We start from the raw sequence: 17,325 nt of genomic DNA on the forward strand, positions 1-17,325 counted from the left end.
TAGATTTCATTGAATTTTATTATTCTTCTAACAAAAATCATACAAAGACAAGGAACCTATAAAAGGAAAACAGTATCCACTTGTACTGACTGCCGTTAAAGATACATAAAGCTCAGTGCGGAGAGGCTATGAGGTGCTCAGAGACTGCAAACGGGAGGCGGGGCAGACACTCGGATCCTCACCACGCAGCCAGGAGTGAGGCGGGTCTCTCTCAACTCAGTGCTGAACCAGGGTCGGCAGAAGTCTGCACACTCCACCCCCAGCCCGGCTGTGGCTATTTGGCACATGCTCTGGCCAGTGGTCCTTCTGATGGCGATGCAGGCCCTCTCGGCTGCCTGATGGCTCCTCAGAAATGTCTGGAAATGCATGCTTAGCCTTCACCCTAGCACGAAATCCGCAGCCCGGGCCAATTCCCTTGGGAGCGAATGGAAGCGTGAGAAAGCTGAGGGCCTGGTCCTTTGGGCCTGTTTCACAGACACAATCTCTTTGTGGACGATTGGCATTGAAATGCCCGGGTGTTGGAACAAATAAATAAGCCACACAGTAAGTGAGGCAGAAGCTACTGCAGCATCTACTACCGTGAGCATGATCGTGACCCCAAGCAGAAAGACCACAAGGTAAAGTGCAAAGTCTACAGATCACTGGAAGGGGCTGTCGCCATCCCCTCCGTGCAGGGCAGGGGCACAGGCTTCCTCGGCGCCCCGCCCCAGGGTGTGAGGTGTGGACGTGGAGGTGCAAGGAGCGAGTGCACGTCAGAAGCTGAACTGTGTGGTGTGCCTGTGGGCCCGAAGGTGTGAGCTCTCGGCATTCACCGTTTCTGCGTCTCAGAAACGAGGTGCCCGCTGGGCTGGGCCCACCAGCACTTATGAAAGCCTGGAGTCCCCAGACACACCTGGGCTCAGGGGGCTCCTCCACTGGGGTTTCTTTCCCTCAAGAGCTTCCTGGAGCACAAACCCAGCTGGATGGCCACTCTGTGCTCCCCAACGACTAGGTTCCCTTACCAGTTGTCCCCAACAAGGCGGGTACCTGACTGAGGCCAACTGGCTGAGCCCGGGGAAGTGGGAGTGGTCAGCTGGCCTCCCTGCCTGTACGGAAGCATAAACAAGGATATTCAAAGGACAGAGAGATCAGGGACTAATGAACATGTACTGAGCTCTTAGCCACAGGCTGACCTTTCACCATTATAAATGGATCCTAATGGCCCAAAGGCCAACCTCAGTCCGCATGTGGCTTCTTGTGAATGTCCTGGGTGGGGAAGAACTACAATGCGACCGCCACAACAGACCCAGCAGGCGCAGCCAAGGGGAATTAATTCCAGAATCCGGAGGCAGAGCACATGGCCCCACGGGAGGGACAGCTGTACCCCGGGCACTAGAAGCCTCCCTCGGGAGCACACAGAACACCGAGGGTGTGTCATCTCCTCGACTCGAGGAGACCTTTCAGTCATGCGCTGGTTCTCAGCCTAGACAGGAGAGCCCAGTGGTGTTCTAGAAACTTCCGTAGGAAGCCACGCTGGCAAATCAGGCCACTGGCCTGTGTGTGCAGCACCATCCCCAGGTCTGCCCAGCGTGCTTCCAGAGCGGCCAGATGTTAGGAGTAGATGGTGATCACCTCTCGGCCACTGCCCCTGACCAGCAGGACCCTGTTTAGCCCCTCAGTCAGGACCTCAAGGAACTCCATATCTGGGGTAGACTGAGTTAAGGCCACAGGGGATCTCATGGCACACGTGTAAAATGTGGAGAGAGTGACCTATTCAGGGTCCTGTGTCATTAGGAACTGGTTTGAGAAAGAAGGTGAGAGCTAAGTCAGGAAAGCCCGACCCCAGGTCTCTGAGGTGAGGGTGAGAAAGGGGCCCAGGGCAGGGGAGGGGTCCCAGGAATACAACCAGAGGCGCTGACCCCACCCAACAAGAGGCCTCCACTCAATGCAAGTGGCCTTAGAACCTACAGCAGGGGTGTCAAACTCATTTTCACTGGGAGCCACACCAGCCTCAAGGTTGCCTTCCAAGGGCTGAATGTAATTTTAGGACTGTGTAAACGTAACTACTCTGAGCGAGAGCTCAGCACTGCCACTGGGTAGAAACAAGATGCCGGGTCGGATAAAACAAGGTGGAGGGCTGGATTCGGCCCGCAGACCTGGTGTTCGCCACCTGTGCCCTAGAGGAAACCCTGCCTGCACCCGGGGCTCTGGGTGCAGACCCACCAGAAGGGATGTGCCTGACTGACACGTCCACTAGCCACCAAGACGCCCACATAGGCCGGGATGTCCTGGTAACCAAGATGTGACTTCCTAACTTGTGGTCAGCTGGAGGCTTAAATCGAAGAGCCAAGCTGCTGACCTCCTGCTGACCCCACCCATGCCCCCAGAGGGTGGTAGGGGCTAAACCCCAGGGGATGGTCCCCAGACCACAGACCTCCAGCAACCTGGATGGAGCCTGTGTGAGGATCTGTCCCCTACATCATGTGGCAGCTGACACACATTTAGGGGCTGACAACGAAGTCTGGGGTAGGGCTAATGGGTGACCTTTGAAGTCACAGCCTCCTACTCTGTCTGGGTGGCACACCCTGAGCAACGAGGAGGGACCGGGGGGCCCATGTGGGGATGCAGGGCTCGATGGGCAGAACGGTGTTCAAGGGGCAGTGAGGTGCCAAGAGCACCCAGAGTTGAGCCTTGGCAGAGACCCGTGGACCCATCACCCCAGGCCCGGGCCATCCTAGAGATGGAGTCACACACAGGTGCCCACAGGCCCCAGGGAAACACCTGGGGAGCCAGCCAAGGGGTGCTCAGAGCCCAGCACCCGCATCACCTGCCCCCTGCCCCAGGGCTTGAGCCCAGGAAAGGATACAGTTCTCGTCCCCCTGCCGGTTTCTGGGGGGCCCTGGCATGTTCAGCAGGACCAGCTGGGCATCCTGGGACTTATTCAGGACGACACCGTTGAGCTTCACCGCCGTGTGCATCCTCCTGACGTTGGACTGGTTCCTGCAAAGGGGGGACGGTCACTCTGCACCCCAGCCCGTGACGCTGGGCACCAGTCCGGGTCAGAGCCCCGGCCGGCCCTACTTCACCCTGGTTAGAAAGGGCTGAGTAGAAATGAGTCGATTCGAGTGGATTCACAGTCCCGAAAGCTCCATGGGAGGTGATTCCACAGGAGAATCGTGCTGGGGATTAGGGGACAGGGGAGGGGGTACTGAGCAGCCAGAGCGCTTTGGCCTCCAAACGCTTTGGGCTGAGAGTCACTAAAGCTGCCGAGCTTCTAGTTCACAAGCGGCTGTCCACACAGGCGGAGGCGAATGCTTTGGGGGCGAGCTTGCTGCCTGGGCCCAGAAAGGTGCTCACACACCCAGGGGCTCCAAACTGTTTCCCACTGGAGTCCCTGGAGTTGTGGCCAAACCTTGCTTTAAACACTGCCCTGTGGCAGGTCTGCTAAACTGTACACATGGCAACCTCTCGCTCATCCGATACAGGCTGGGTGGGGCCCACGAAGCCCAGAGGTGGTGGGGAAGGAACCAGGCTCCTGCACCTGGCCTCCACCCCCACTGCTGTCTTAAGTCTTGTAGCAGAGCCTTAGACCCTGGCTAAGGATGTGGCCACCGTGAAGGTCCATCCTGCTCTCAGCCCTCCCAGATGCTGCTGCTCTCGGCTCCTGCTACAGAAGAGCTTCCAGTGCTCAGCAACCCAGACCCTGTGCCTCGAGTCCTCGCTGACTCCCCAGTTCTCCGCACTCCAAGGAGGCAAAGGGCCCACTGTACTTTGACACTTCCCACGTCCAGCAGTGGCCCCCGAGAGGGTCCCCAGCTAAGTAAGACTAGGGAGACTTTAGACCCACACCCGCCGCACACCCAGGCGCTCAGGCAACTCCACAGGACCTCACGGGTCCCCAGCCAGGTGGCGGGGGGTCCCCTCCCTGGGGAACTGTGCTCCAGGAAGCACCCAGGAGAAGCCGTCCTGGGAGCTCTGCCCGCCTCAAAGCATTTGCATCGTCCTGTGCTGGACGGTTCGGAGGTCACACACAGGGAATCCATGGCCAGCCTCAGAAACGCAGCCTGGGCAGGCCGGCTGCAGCCCTTCTGCGAGGTCACAGTGCCTCCGACACGAGAGGGATGGGCGGACAGACAGAGGCCGCACAAGAGGGGTCAGGGAAAGGCCTGCAGGATGAACGCCCAGGCCGCACCCTTTGATCAACTCGACCCTCCAGCCAAATAAATCCGACTACAACCACCAATTATTACCGGGAGGAAGAGAGGGACACAGACCCTTTATTTCCTCCCTCCCATTCCGACTGATGAAATTAGAGATTGGGTCTCTGTCCGTGGCACAGCTGGGGCCTCGCATCGCAACAACCATGAATTAGGTGCCTCGAGAGGCCAAAATTACCACTGTGTGTGGGGACGGCAGCAATTCTAGAAATGCGTGTGTGAGATATTAAAGGATCTCTCAGGGTTAAGAGTCTGAAAACACATATAATCTTAAAATCAGAGGGTTGGGTCTGGAGGGCCTGCGGCTCCAGGACGACGCGCCCCTGATGGGCGCCAGCGGCACGGATGGGGACCACGTGCCTCGTCCTCGCCCTGAGAGCCTGCCCTGCGGTCCACGAGCTGGAGATGCGTCAGACACACGCTGACTCTGCCGGGGGTGGGGACGTTCACCACAGGGTTTCCGAACCTGGGAGGTAGGGTCAGGGGTGCGGGGTGGGGGCGGGAGTGAGTCACATTGGGAGATTCTGGTTCCTGGTGGCAACATGGTGAGGGGGACTGGGAAACAGAAAAAAGATACGCACGATCACCCCAGAGGACCCGCAAACCACCCCCAAATGCGTGTGCCCTGGGGAATGTCACAGTAAATCACACATATGTCAGGTATAGGCTGACCTCCCGCCTTCCAGAAGCTTCTCCCAGCCTAACCCTGAGGAGGGCCCAGAGGAATGTCCACCTGCATGCTTAGTTCTGTCCGTGAAATAGCCCCTTCCTGGTTCAGTCTTCTGAGTCCCCAGGCCTGCAGGGGTCCACTCTGACCCTGCTCAGTGCAAGGGGGCGGGGTTGGGGTGCACAGAGCCCCAGACCTGAGCCCCAGTGTGCCACGTGGGCACTGGAGTCTCCGCAGGCCCACAATCCAACTGTGGTTCAGGGAGAAACCTATCCTGTGCCGACACATTTGTGTTTTTTTCATTTGTAGATTTTATCGGGAGGGGTTTTAAATTTACAGAAAAACACAGCAGGAAGTACAGCCCTGTGTAGGCCCCGAGCGCAGTCTCCCTGACACGCCCACATGCTTGCTCCCTCAATGGACCAACACTGTCATGGAATTAACTCAGGTTTGGGGTAAAAAAAGCAAGTGCAGCCATCTAGTCCCCAGAGTTCCACTGTGGACACTGCCTCGGGCTGCTCCACCCCAGGAGAAAATAGCCCAGAGTTCCTGGGGCAGTCAGGGAGGTGACAGACAGAGAAAGAGGGATGGACAGATGGACCACCGGCAGCCTCAGGGAGAGCCCCCTCCTCCTCAGCCAGCCGGCCCTGGGCCCCTGGCCATGGAGCTGAGCCCTGGTCTGACCATGCAGAAAGTTCATCCACATCCACAGCACATGGCCGTTAAAGGACAGCAGCGTCCATGGGTTGAAAAGGTGTCTGGTGGGTGGAACACGGCCAATTCTGTCCCCACACAACTGAGGTTTCGTATCTGAACACTGTGATCCAGGGATGTGGATGAACCGACTAACAGCTGCTGAGACCCGTGCTGCTGCTGCTCGCGCGGAGCTGGCTCAGGACCAACCCACCCCGGTCTCCAGTTCTCCCGTGGTATTCAGAGAATGAGTCTCAGGAATGTGCCGTGAGCCACTCCGAACAGAGAGGAACGAATTCCACAGGAAATTACTGAAAGCTACAGCAGCAACGAGCAAGCTCTGCCTGCACACGGACACGCACGCACACACTGGGACACGTGCACACACAGCTAAGCACACGGTTTACGAGGGGCGCAGGGGCCAGGCATGCGAGGCGCGCAGGCTAACAGGAGTCCTAAACCGCGCAAGTGACTTACAGGTTTCCCCATTCTCTACATGGAAGAGAAAACACAGAGAACATGTTACTTCAGCAGTGACCGTGGCGCACACTCTTCATCAACTGTGGGCTCACCCCAGGCTGCCCTCTCTGGCTGGCCTACCTTGGCCTTTCTCTGCAAGGGGTCCTCACCCCCAGGAGCACTGGAAAGACTCCAGGCCCCTTCTGACAAGCCGGGCTTTAGGGTCTAGCCCCCCCACTGAAGAACCCAGGGAGGTGCTGCCCTGCTCTCCCATCCTGGGGCCCCGGGGCTGTGTAACGGTGACTCTAACCCAGACCCCTCCCTGGGACCCAGCCACACGTGCCCTCCACGGGCACCCCGGACAGGCAGCCTGCATCATCGGCAGGGTCCGAGCCAGAGTTCTCATCCATCTAGAAGCCCTAATTTCAAGCTGCTGTGTGACCCACCAAGAACAGGGACCAGGCTGCTGCCCGGGGCCCCGGCTAGCCGGCCTGAGAGAACACGGTGGCCCTTGGGCTGGTTCCCTGCCCTCCAGGCCTGCAGCTGCAGCTGCGTGCCTGCTGCCCTGTCATGGGCAGCGAAGGGAGTTGGGACCCGCCACCCCGGTCACCAGGTTAACACTCACGGCTTCAGGCTAAAGAGGTCTTTGAACCCGGACACAGTGTTATCTTTGTTCTTATACTTCTCGGCAATCAGCTTCTCCTTTGTCCAGGTCATCTGCACCTTGTCCGGTGTGGGCGGGGCTTGAGACCTGGCAGCCACCGCAGAGTGGGAGGCAGTGTTCCTGTCGTGAATTAGCTGGGCCTGGCGGGAGGGCAGGGCAGCGTTAAGACTCACCGCAGCAGGTCTCCAAACCTCCCCGGCAAGAGGCAAGCACCGGAGGGAGAGGCTGCTGGCCCACGGAACCAAGAGGGTTTCGTGACCCACAGAACCCAGGGACCCCCAGACGGTCTCCCAGCTGGGGCCGCAGCGTTGCCCCAACTCCCACCAGTCACTCCTCTTCCTGGGCTTCCAGACCAAACTCATCACTTCCTTCTCTGGCTCCTCTGGCCCCAGCTCTGAAAGCCACTGAGAAAGAACCCAGGACTCCATATTGACGCAAGGGTATGCTCATGCCCGAAAGTCTCTGCCCCACGTGCTACCTCCACTTCCCAACTCGCTCATCCACCCGCTCACTCACGAACTAATCTATCACCTCGTTTACCTATTCATTCATCTCCTTACCCATCCCTCCTTCCTTCCTGGATTCACTCATTCACCCCCTTACTCATCATCTTCTCTATCACTCATCCACTCATCCCCTCACTCATTTGCCCATTCACCCATTCATTCATTCATCTACCCATTCATCTGTCAACACCACAGGGGCTGCCAGGAAGCCTATGCTTTGGGATGGGTGTGGTGTGGGAGAAAGCAGCTATGGCATTTCCCAAAGTACCCCAGGAGGCCTGCATGCAGAGAAGGCGCTGAGCGATGGCCAGAGGGAAATGGGGGAGGCCTGTGCGGATGAGGTGGGCTCAGGGCATGAGCCAGCATCAGTGGGAAACTGGAGGGGCCTGTGTGAGGCAGGCATGGAGCCTGGGGGAGGGATTAACAAGTTGGCTCTTAAGGACTCACTGTGGTTGCTGGTTTGAGGATGAAAGGGACAGAGGGTGACCAATTAGGCCACCATGGTGGTTCGAGAAGGAGATGACGCAAAAGAGGAGGGAGCTGTGTGTGGCTGGGACAGCTCTCAGTAAACAGTGTGTGGGAGACCAGGGGTGACACAGTCCTCGAACCCGGCCTGGGTGTGGTCCAGAGGGCCAGTGGGGCTGTGTGGCCGTGACCCATGTGAGGAGAGGAGGTGGAGGTAGAAGTCAGGCCACCTGGCCATTCGCAAACCCAGGGATGGAGAAGGCCAGCTCAAAGTGACCTCCAAAAACCTGGTCCCAGCAGCTCTGCGGGGTCTTCAGAAGCACAGGGTCCCACTCTGCACCATCGCCCATGTGACTGACCATCGCCCATGTGACTGACCGCCTCTAACTGAGGGGAGTCCAGCACCCACCTCCCTCTCCCGCTCCGTCTTGGACAGCTGCATCTGCTTCAGCATCTGGCTCCTCTGCTCCATGACCAGCGTCTTCTCATAGGTGAATGCGGAGATGTCGTTCTCCACCTAGAACGTCCCGGGGCACAGAAGTGACTCAAGACGACGTTTTCACCACAGGTCACGGGCTTTGCCTGGTGTCTGAGCCACTGCTGAAACAGGCCGCTCGCCTCCTCCCTCCTGGTCTCACCCTCTGCAGGCTACGTGTGCAACGCGCCCACCGACCACAGAGTTTGGTCCTTTCCTGACACTGGCCCGTCCTTCAGTGGGCGGTGCTGGGTCCTCCCTGTCCCTGGGGGTGCACCACCCCCTCAGCCCTTTCGGCTCCGGGGAGAGCTGCCCCTGGGACCTCTGTGGAGCTCTGTGCCCCCGGCCGCAGGGCTCTGTGAGCTGGATGTCATTCCCTGACACTTTCTCGTGAGTCACCATGTGAGAAAATTAATTCTTACCAGTCCACTCTACTAAATTCCCACTGAATAAAATGTTTATTTTCTTGTTTTTTTTTCCAGGTATTTAAAGCATCCTCTGCAGAATAATAAACACCCTCATTTCTGGTACTGAAGGCTGCACTGTCAGTGTCCAGGAGGCCAGGCCCCTGCGGACGGATGGCCCGCTAACCCAACCGCCGGACTCACTAACCCTCGGCACTCACAGCGAGCTGGTTTGGGCTTGGGTGCTCTTTGAGTGCATTAGCTAAACGTCTGTGATGCTCCTCCCTGACACTCTTAATAAAATCTACTCGTTTTAAGAAAAGTCTTAACAAAACCCTAAGCTCTTTTGTGCTGATGCTTCACGGTTCACGCTCCTGACTCTGGTCTTTCTGAAGCCTGCTAGCCAGGAAGACCTCCTTCCTAATCAGTGGCTCTGGTTTATAATTGCTCAATTTTAGCCTCTGACCACTGGCTTCCCCTCCCTGTTCACTTACACACTCCCCTCAGGTCCAGGGCCCCCCGTGGGCCCCGCCGTGGGCCCACTGCCTCCTGCGGACCCCAGAGCCCCAGGCTTGGCGGCTGCCAGGGACACCCCAGGCCCTCGCTCTCTGCGAACAAGGCTCCCAATGCACAAAGCTCCACGTGAGAGCAGCATCTTGGACCCTCTCTGTCCTGCAAGCCCTGGAGGGAGGAGGCTGACCTGAAGAAGATGCCAGAAGCCGCAGAAGGGTTAGGAGAGACCGCACTAACGACATCAGGCACGGCCTCTTCCTCGCACGGGAGTGCTCGCCACAACTGCCAGCGCCCCAGGGCCTACCACTCCAATGGGTGGGCAGCAGGGTGGTCCCAGGCAGGAGCAGGGCTGCTCTCACTTTCAAAAAGGAAACCCAATTATGTGCCTAAACAATAGACACTGCCTACTTAAGCCTAATTAGCAATCATGACTGAAATCAAGCAGAACTGTAGATTTTGACAATGTTACTGTTAACTAAATGGCACCAACTAACCCACTTGGGAAGCTGATGAGGGCCAGGGCTTTGAAACAGAAGAACAACCAGTCCCTCAGAAACTGCGATGCTGGCTGCAGGCCTCTGCGCCTGCCTCAGATGGGGGCCAGGCCATCGGCTCTTCGTTCTGTTTGGCTCCAGGTGATTTAAAGCAGGCGAGGTAGCTGATGGATGGTTATAGGAGGACGGGGGACGACAGCGAAGGGACGCAGGAGCCACGTGGAGGATGTACCCGCAGCCAAGGCTGGACAACGTGAGCAACAGAATGAACAGTGTGCTGAACACCCGAGGGCAATGCAGCGGGAGCTCTAGACACGAATGCACCTGCGTGACGCACAGAGACGCACGCAGAGCAGACCCTGACCGCTGAGCCCCGTCCTGGGGTCGGGGACCTGGGGACGCACTTCCAGAGCAGAGTCTGGACTTCCCAAAGTGGGCACCAGCGGGTGAGGCCGGACCCCAGGTCCTCGGTACCTGTGAGGGGGTGAATGTCACACTCCTCTCACAGGACGTGCCACAGAGGGGAGGGCACACCACCTCCGGGGTCTTCCTCCCACGAACAAAATCCAGCCCAGCCATGAGAGAAACATCAGGCACGTCTAACCTGGGGGACATTCCACAAAACACCTAGGCCCACCTAAACTGCCAAGGTTATAAGTAACAAAACAGGAACTGGCACAGCCCAGAGGAGGGAGTGCAGGGCGGGGTCCTGAATGGAGATGGATGCTGAGGAACAACGCAGGCAGACGCTGACCGCCTGGAACGGGGCGGGGCGGGGGGGGGTGCAGCAACGCCCAGAGCTGGCCCTCGGAGTGCAGCATCGGCACCAAGCCCACAGGGGCCCTGCTCCACCCCACGTGCCTGCCAGTCCAGAACTACGCCAACTGCGAACAGGCTCAGCCAGCAGCCTGGCCCACCTGCCCTTACCATCTCCACCACCTCCACCTCCGCGCTGATCCTGAGGTGGTACAGGAACGTCTGCAGGTCCTTCTTCATCTGGATGCTGTTGTCATCCACCTGGGCCACCGTGAAGATGCGCATGCGGCACTTCCTCCACACCTGAGGGTGGGGGAGAGGAGACATGCGCACTCAGGGCAGTTTCTGATGCTGCTGGCCGCCACTGCCCACCTCAGGGGACACAGGCCCCTCCGACCCCCCAAATCAGGTGATCTCCCCAGGGCCATCCCATGGTGTGACCCCAATGGCCTGTGACCCCCCACCTGTGACCTGCCCCACGTGACCCCCACGCCCACCTTGTGCTGCCGCAGCAGGAAAGGCAGCAGCATCAGCAGGCCACCATCGTGCACGATCCACCACACGTCGATGTGGCCGTCACTGAAGCGTTCCTGGTTTTGTGGGAACAGGTCCACGTTCTTGGCCACCAGCAGGGCCTGCTGGGCCGCCGTGGTATCGCGCACAGTGTCTGTGGAGAGGCAGCACACGGGTCAGCGGGGCCTCGACAGAACTACACACCCCGTGAACCCGCTGGGCACCAGCCAGCGCAGGAGGTGGGCACAGGGTCCCCGCAGAGCCCCCCGCAGCGGCAGGCCCCGGAGGCCGTCCTCCTCGCTCCATCAGCAGCTCCACAGCCAGCACAGGGACTCGGGGGCCCAGCCCAGCCCCTCCCCAGGGACGGCAGAACTGGGGCATCATCGGGAGGAAGGGAGAGGACAGCTCAAGGCTTTCAAATGGCTGTTCACTTTTCAGATGTTTTCAAGTGAAACAGCACAGCTTGGGGCCCCCAAAGGGCCAGCAGGGAGCACCTCTCAAGCCAGAGACCCCGACACCCACAGCCTGTGGGAGACATTACCCACCAACGAAGTTCTTCCAGGAGAAGGGGTTGTCCTCTTCCTTCCAGGACTCGGGCCAGGCCATGAGCACCGTGTTGTGCTTCATGCCCCCCAGGCCGGCCGACTGGATCAGGTGGGACATGCCATCCCGCAGGTTGGAGGACACCACCAGCTGGCAGAAGCCTTTGGTCTTCTCGGCACTCATCAGGGACCGGATGTTCTGGGGAGAGGTCAGGGGTCAGTGCTGCGGCGCCCATGGGGCCGACCGGGAGCAGCACCGCCAGCCCCACCAACCCACCACAGGGGGCCAGGTCAGCGCTGGGCACACCCCACACCGACACCACTGCCGCAGGGAAGGCCAGAGGCTCTGTGGGACCGCCTGTGTGTGCGTGCGGCCATGTGTGTGCAGGAGGGGGGGTGACGGTGACGGTCAGTGCTGTGCACAGAACTCGACATGGTTCTTTGATGCACGTCGTTGTGGAACCGACAGCTACTTCACAGGTTTGTTGAAAACTTGACTAGAGCATGTCAGGCCCCCCGTGGGCGGTCATGAGTCACACTCACTGAAGGGCACTCACAGAGTGGGCTACAGTCATGCCCCCCCTGCCCTCGCTGAGACCCCAGAGCCTCCGAGCAGGCAAACCCAGCGGCACAGGGACCGCTAACACAGAGGAAACGCGCTGGAGCCAGACCGTCCTGAGGGCTCCCGAGGGCCCTGCCCGTCAGGAGGACGTTCCTAAGGCTGGAGCTACGCAGCCCTGGGCACCGAGTCTGCACCCCCACCACGTGGCTGTCTCTCTCAGGCCTCGGGGGCCTCGCGTGTTGCGGGCATTTCTTTGGCAGGTTTCTGTGCTGCACGTTTCAAACTCAAAGAGCACTGTCTTTCCTGATGAGCGTGACAGCCCGACACGCAGCACTGTGCCTGGGGTGTAGAGACGGAAGGCCCTCGTGTGCAGCCCTCAGCTCCTCCCAGGCCACCCCGGTCCCAGCACGCGCTGACCCACCTCCTCAGCCAGCTGGGCCTCCGTGTGCTTGTCCAGGTAGGTCCCCTCCAGCACAGAGCCCACGATGGTCAGGCCCTTGCCAGCCTTGAGCTGTGTAGTGAAGGACAGCAGGCGGGGGTGCTTCACACACTGCTCCGAATCCAGGTTCAACATCACCAGCACCTGGGGCCTGTGCGGGGACAGCAGTTACCATGGCAACTCATTGCCACACACTCACATGTGGCCAGGTGAGAAATGGCAGACAAATGAAATAGGTGAACAGGTGGGGCAGGTGAAAGAGGTGAACAGATGGGAGAGATAAACAGATATAAACAGGTGGGACAGGTGAGACAGGTAAACAGGTAGGACCAGTGAATAGTCAGACATCTCCTGGGAGCAACCCCCGCCCCCGCCCCAGAGCCCGAGGCTCCCTGATGAAAACCCCCGTGGGCAGCTCCTGTCCCTGAGAGTTCACACCTCCAGGCAGGTGCAGGGTGGGGAGACCAAGAGCTTTCTGCGCAGACTAAGTTCCTGTTCCACAGGGGCACCCCCGGCCCCAGCCCCTCCCGGCTCTTGCGTGAGGAAGCCCTGGATCCGCAGCAGCAGCCCCACGAGGAAAGCGGGCCTGTTCCCCGCCCGCCACAGGGTCCAGGCCCGGCGCGGAGCCTGCACTGCCCTCAGATGTCCGATCACACACGAGCTGACCACACCTGGGCTGACCTACCCTGGACTGAGGGAGGGCACTAGAAGCTTCCGAGACATCGCTTCCTAACGAGGAGGAACAGTTTCTCTCTGTAAGTCTGACTTTAGAAACAAGTGTTCTGTGGGATCAGAGGGCAGGGGCAGGGGCAGGGGCAGGGTTTGGGGTGGGCTGCAGGCACTCACCTCCAGTTCTTGGTGTGGGGCGGGCCATGTTCTACGCGCAGCAGGGCGTAGCGGGCAGCGTTCAGCGACAGCCCCCTGATGCCATCGCCCCATTCCTTCTCGGCCCTGCGAGGAAGGAGCAGCAGTGAGCCCCCTGCACCCCCGGCAGCCCATTCAGGAAGGTGCCCGCTGGGCAGCAGCCCAGTGATCTATCTCACTTAGGACCTCTGGGCACTTCTGTGATGGAGGAGGGGGCTCCCAGGCCAGCCAAGAGTGGGGAGGGACAGCTCATGGGGAGGGGATACCCTGGCTGGAAATGGTGGGGGGTAGGGGGAAGGTGGTCCCGACACCTTGCATGGGACCTCAGAGTTGGGGCCACCTGGGGGAATGAAGGAGAAGCTGTGGCGGGGGCGCTCAGATGGCCAGGCAGTGACCTGGGCAGAGCTGGCTCCAGGGGGCTGGGCTTCACCAGCAGGAGTAATCACAGCCCCCACACCTCCTTCCAAACCACCCCGAGAGCTGGGGTGGAACTTCAGGCAGCCCACCCAGGCCGTCCAGCCCACCACCTGGCCAGCTCACTTCTCTCCCCACTGCCAGGGACCTGGGGGCTGGGGAAACACCCCAGCGAATAACTACAGGCTCTGAGATGCAGTTAACCTGAAGTGCTTTCCGGAAATTTTGAAATCCATCATACATCAGTGCTGCCATTGGGTGGATTTTGGTTTTCAAAAAAGCACTTAAAAATTATGGTTTTTTAGTCCTGGCTGGTGTGGCTCAGTGGACTGAGTACCAACCTTCGAACCAAAAGGTTGCCAGTTCGATTCCCAGTTGGGACCCATGCTTGGGGTGCAGGCCAGGCCCCCAGCTGGGGGCTTGCCAGAGGCAACCAATCGATGTTTCTCTCCCTCTCTTTCTCCCTTCCCTACTCTCTGAAAATAAATAAAATCTTTATAAAAAGAGAGTATCATTACCTTAAAAAACCCAAACAGCTCTCTACCCATTATGATGAAGGCTGCAGCAGAGATCCCGCCCAGGTCCCTGTGCATCTGTCCCCAGGAGAGGGACCCCAGCCCCACCAGTCCAAGGGGTCCCTGCACAGGACTTGGCTACAAACCCCAGGGAGGCCTCACTCTGAGAGCAAGCACACGTAAGAGGGACTAAGGGACTGCAGCGGCCACGGGGCCCACAGAGCTCACCCACGGTACTCGATGTACTTGTAGATGCAGCCGGCGATGAGCATGGCGAACAGGGCGTAGTACCAGGAGCAGATGAACATCAGCGCCAGGCACAGGCTCATGCCCAGGAAGGACAGTGTCCTGCAGAAGTGTGCAGTCAGCCGGTGGCCGCAGGTGGGGACCACAGTCCACGCCCCCGCCAACACCCTGAGGCCAACACCTCACGTGCCACCTGCCCCCATGCCCCAGTCTCGCATCTGAGCAGCTGCCTCAGAAACATTCCTCGTCCCTCAGGGAGAGTCTTTCCTTTAGTTATTCCTAGAAAACGGCTGGGTGCCTGGCAAAGTGCCTTCTCCATCCCCAGCTGGCTCCGAGGGCCGGAACAACCCTGGACACCCGCTGGAGCCCTGGATCTTCGCCGCCGCCAAATGCCCACTGTTCCCCGAGGCACTCAGCTCCCCGCTGGGCACAAAGATCGGCACCTAATGCCCAGGAACACGAGACGGAGCAGCCCCGGGGCCCACACTGATAACGTGGTCTGCCACACGGTGGGGCCCCCGGTGACGAAGAAAGGTACGCCGCCCTCAGCCTGGCTGATTCTTCCACCACAGACAAGCAGGCCGCCGCGGCCTTTGGGCCCTGCAGCAGCCAGACCCGCAGACGCGCCGTGCGCCCCCTCCCAGAGGTTGCCTTACCAGTGGTAGTATCTGAAGCGCGGGCGCCAGTTGGGGGTGCGCAGCAGGGTCTGCACGGCGCAGGCCAGGTTCACAAACATGTAGCACATGAGGAAGAACCTAGGGACCCGAGGGGCAGTGTGAGCGGGCCCTGGCCAGGTCCCACGGTGGTCTGCTCCGTCCTGTGGGCGTCCCCGCCCACCAGCTCCTCACGTCCCCTCATCCCAGCCAACGTTCTTCCTGTGGGGGTCTCCCTGTCCCCCTGTCCACGTCACTCCCCTCCCATGGGGTCTCCTTGTCCCACCGTCTACATCAGTGTCCTCCTTGGGGTCTCTATGCTCCCTCTCATCCACATCACTGTCCAACACCATAACTACCTGGGCCCCTGGGCCCACCCCTGTGTGTTGTCCCCTGAGCATGTCCCCCTAGTGGTCACAAAGGGAGCTGCGCCCCACTCCTGGTCCACATACGCCCTAGCCGAGCCTGTGCTCACATGGAGAGGATGGGTGCCACACTGTCCAGGGAAGCGATGAGGATGCCGGTCTCACAGATGAAGGCGGTGAGCAGCAGGGCCCACGTGGGCTCCCCGTTGGCCTTCCCGTGGCCAAACACCTACAGGGAGAAGGGTACGTGGGCTGGGGGCCAGGGGCCGGCGGCCGCAGGAACAATGCCCCGAGCTGGTTGGTCCAGCCCACAGGGTCTCAGCGATGCAACGTACGCAGAGGTGGACTCCTGCAACATGTGCTGCACCCAATCCACTGGCCCAGGAAGAAAACCTGACACCCAGAACTCACGGGGCACACGGCAGCCGGGGACTGTCAGATCCGGGGTCCTGCCACAGCAATGACCAGGGTGAGGGCAACACCCAGGGTGCTGGACTGGGGTCTCCTGGGGTCCTAAGCCCAGCCTCCAGGGGAAAGAATTCTGTAAGGATCTCACTGCAAGGCACCTGGACCTTTACCCACAGCCATGTGGGGTCGCAGAACCTTCCAGAAGGTCTGCCTCATGCTCAGGGACACAGGCTTGAAATGCTTCCCACCCACTCCCTGCTGGCCAAGGGTCTGTTAAAGAAACACACGGAAAGAAACAAAATGCAGACACGGTGAAGCAGCCGCACTGGCCCAGCCTCGGGGTAAGTCAGAGGGGCTCCTGGACACTGGGGCCACCCCCGGCCACCGCCCCAAACAGAAGGCCTAACCTCCTGACCATCACACACGGTCTGGCACGGTCCCGGTGCCCTCAGTACACCCGCCACAGCCTCGTCTCTCCTGAGCAGACAGAAGTCATAAAAGGTGCAGAACCCCAGTCTGCTGGGACTGGTTTCAGGGAGCTACGGTGAGCACGGCAGGTGCGGGGCCCCAGCGACACTGAGGTCACCGGGGTGAACCAGACCCAGTCTGACTGGGGTCCTCATAAGAAGAGAGTAGAACAGACACACACAGAGGGACAGCCACATGAGGACAAGGAAAGAAGAGGGCCGTCTATGTCCCAGGGAGAGGTCTCAGGAGGAACCAGCCCCACGACGCCTTGACCCTGGACTTCCAGCCTCCGGCCCTCAGAGAGAATCAGCTTGTGTTGTGTAAGCCACGCTGTCTGTGACCTTCATCATGGTGGTGCCAGGGCACTAACACACCAACGGCCTCAAGTTCATTTTGAAAGCGTCAGCCCCAGCTGGAGGAAGCTGGGGCTCCAGGCACCATGACCCTCATCATCATCACAGGGGGAGTCCTGGGGCACAGCGTCCCACAGGACGATGACAGGCCAGATGCCAACTCCACAGGAGGTGGAGGCTCCCAGTCGCCCCTGAGAACTGCTCTGCCAGCCCAGGTGGTGAGTGGCTGCCTCCATCCACCGCACTCTGTGCCCTCAGCCCAGTGACCACCTGGGATGGGGGGCTGCCGGGCTGGAGGTGGGGACATTGGTCCCACCATCCTTAACGTAAAGACTGTGCTCTGGGACAGAGCCTCGGGGACCCTCCGGACACGCTGCTTCCCAAGGGCCCGCTCTCACAAGGGGGCCGTCAACGCAGCCCCCAGCCCGCAGGCAGCCGCGCTCACCTGGAGGAAGGGGATGATGCCGTCTCGGGCGATGGCCTGCAGCAGGCGCGGTGCCCCCGTCAGGCTCTGCAGGCCGGCGCCGCAGGTGGAGAAGAAGGAGCCAATGACGATAACCCAGGGGGACGGCCAGGCCAGCATGCCGATGACCAGGTTCCCCTGCAGGGCCTCCCCAAACCTGTGGGAGGTGGGGAGTGGGGTAGACTTTCAAAACGTGAGCCAAAGACTAAGTGTCTTCCCAGCGTCTGA

At 59.8% G+C, this 17,325-nt stretch overlaps 1 protein-coding gene across 8 annotated transcripts in view; it reads right to left on the reverse strand.

Annotated features, from left to right (window-relative positions):
• The window catches only part of SLC12A7 (solute carrier family 12 member 7), an 84,491-nt gene continuing 67,166 nt past the window's right edge, over nt 1-17,325 (reverse strand). For 6 of the 8 annotated variants that reach the window (XM_045847712.1, XM_045847711.1, XM_045847717.1 and 3 more), the window contains exons 12-25: nt 17,080-17,254; nt 15,516-15,634; nt 15,044-15,142; nt 14,370-14,489; nt 13,195-13,299; nt 12,331-12,499; nt 11,351-11,546; nt 10,790-10,959; nt 10,464-10,595; nt 8,060-8,167; nt 6,641-6,819; nt 6,034-6,048; nt 2,846-2,979; nt 1-1,682 (exon numbers count right to left, since the gene is read on the reverse strand). In XM_045847712.1, the coding sequence (XP_045703668.1) occupies nt 1,591-1,682; nt 2,846-2,979; nt 6,034-6,048; nt 6,641-6,819; nt 8,060-8,167; nt 10,464-10,595; nt 10,790-10,959; nt 11,351-11,546; nt 12,331-12,499; nt 13,195-13,299; nt 14,370-14,489; nt 15,044-15,142; nt 15,516-15,634; nt 17,080-17,254 (1,813 nt within the window). In that variant the 3' untranslated portion in view covers nt 1-1,590. The remainder of the gene's footprint in view (nt 1,683-2,845; nt 2,980-6,033; nt 6,049-6,640; nt 6,820-8,059; nt 8,168-10,463; nt 10,596-10,789; nt 10,960-11,350; nt 11,547-12,330; nt 12,500-13,194; nt 13,300-14,369; nt 14,490-15,043; nt 15,143-15,515; nt 15,635-17,079; nt 17,255-17,325) is intronic. The other 2 variants (XM_045847715.1, XM_045847716.1) reach the window with 1 other exon arrangement.

The sequence above is a fragment of the Phyllostomus hastatus genome, unplaced genomic scaffold (genome assembly GCF_019186645.2).
Source record: "Phyllostomus hastatus isolate PE091 unplaced genomic scaffold, TTU_PhHast_1.1 phas_contig_58, whole genome shotgun sequence".
In the NCBI taxonomy this organism is placed as follows: domain Eukaryota; kingdom Metazoa; phylum Chordata; class Mammalia; order Chiroptera; family Phyllostomidae; genus Phyllostomus; species Phyllostomus hastatus.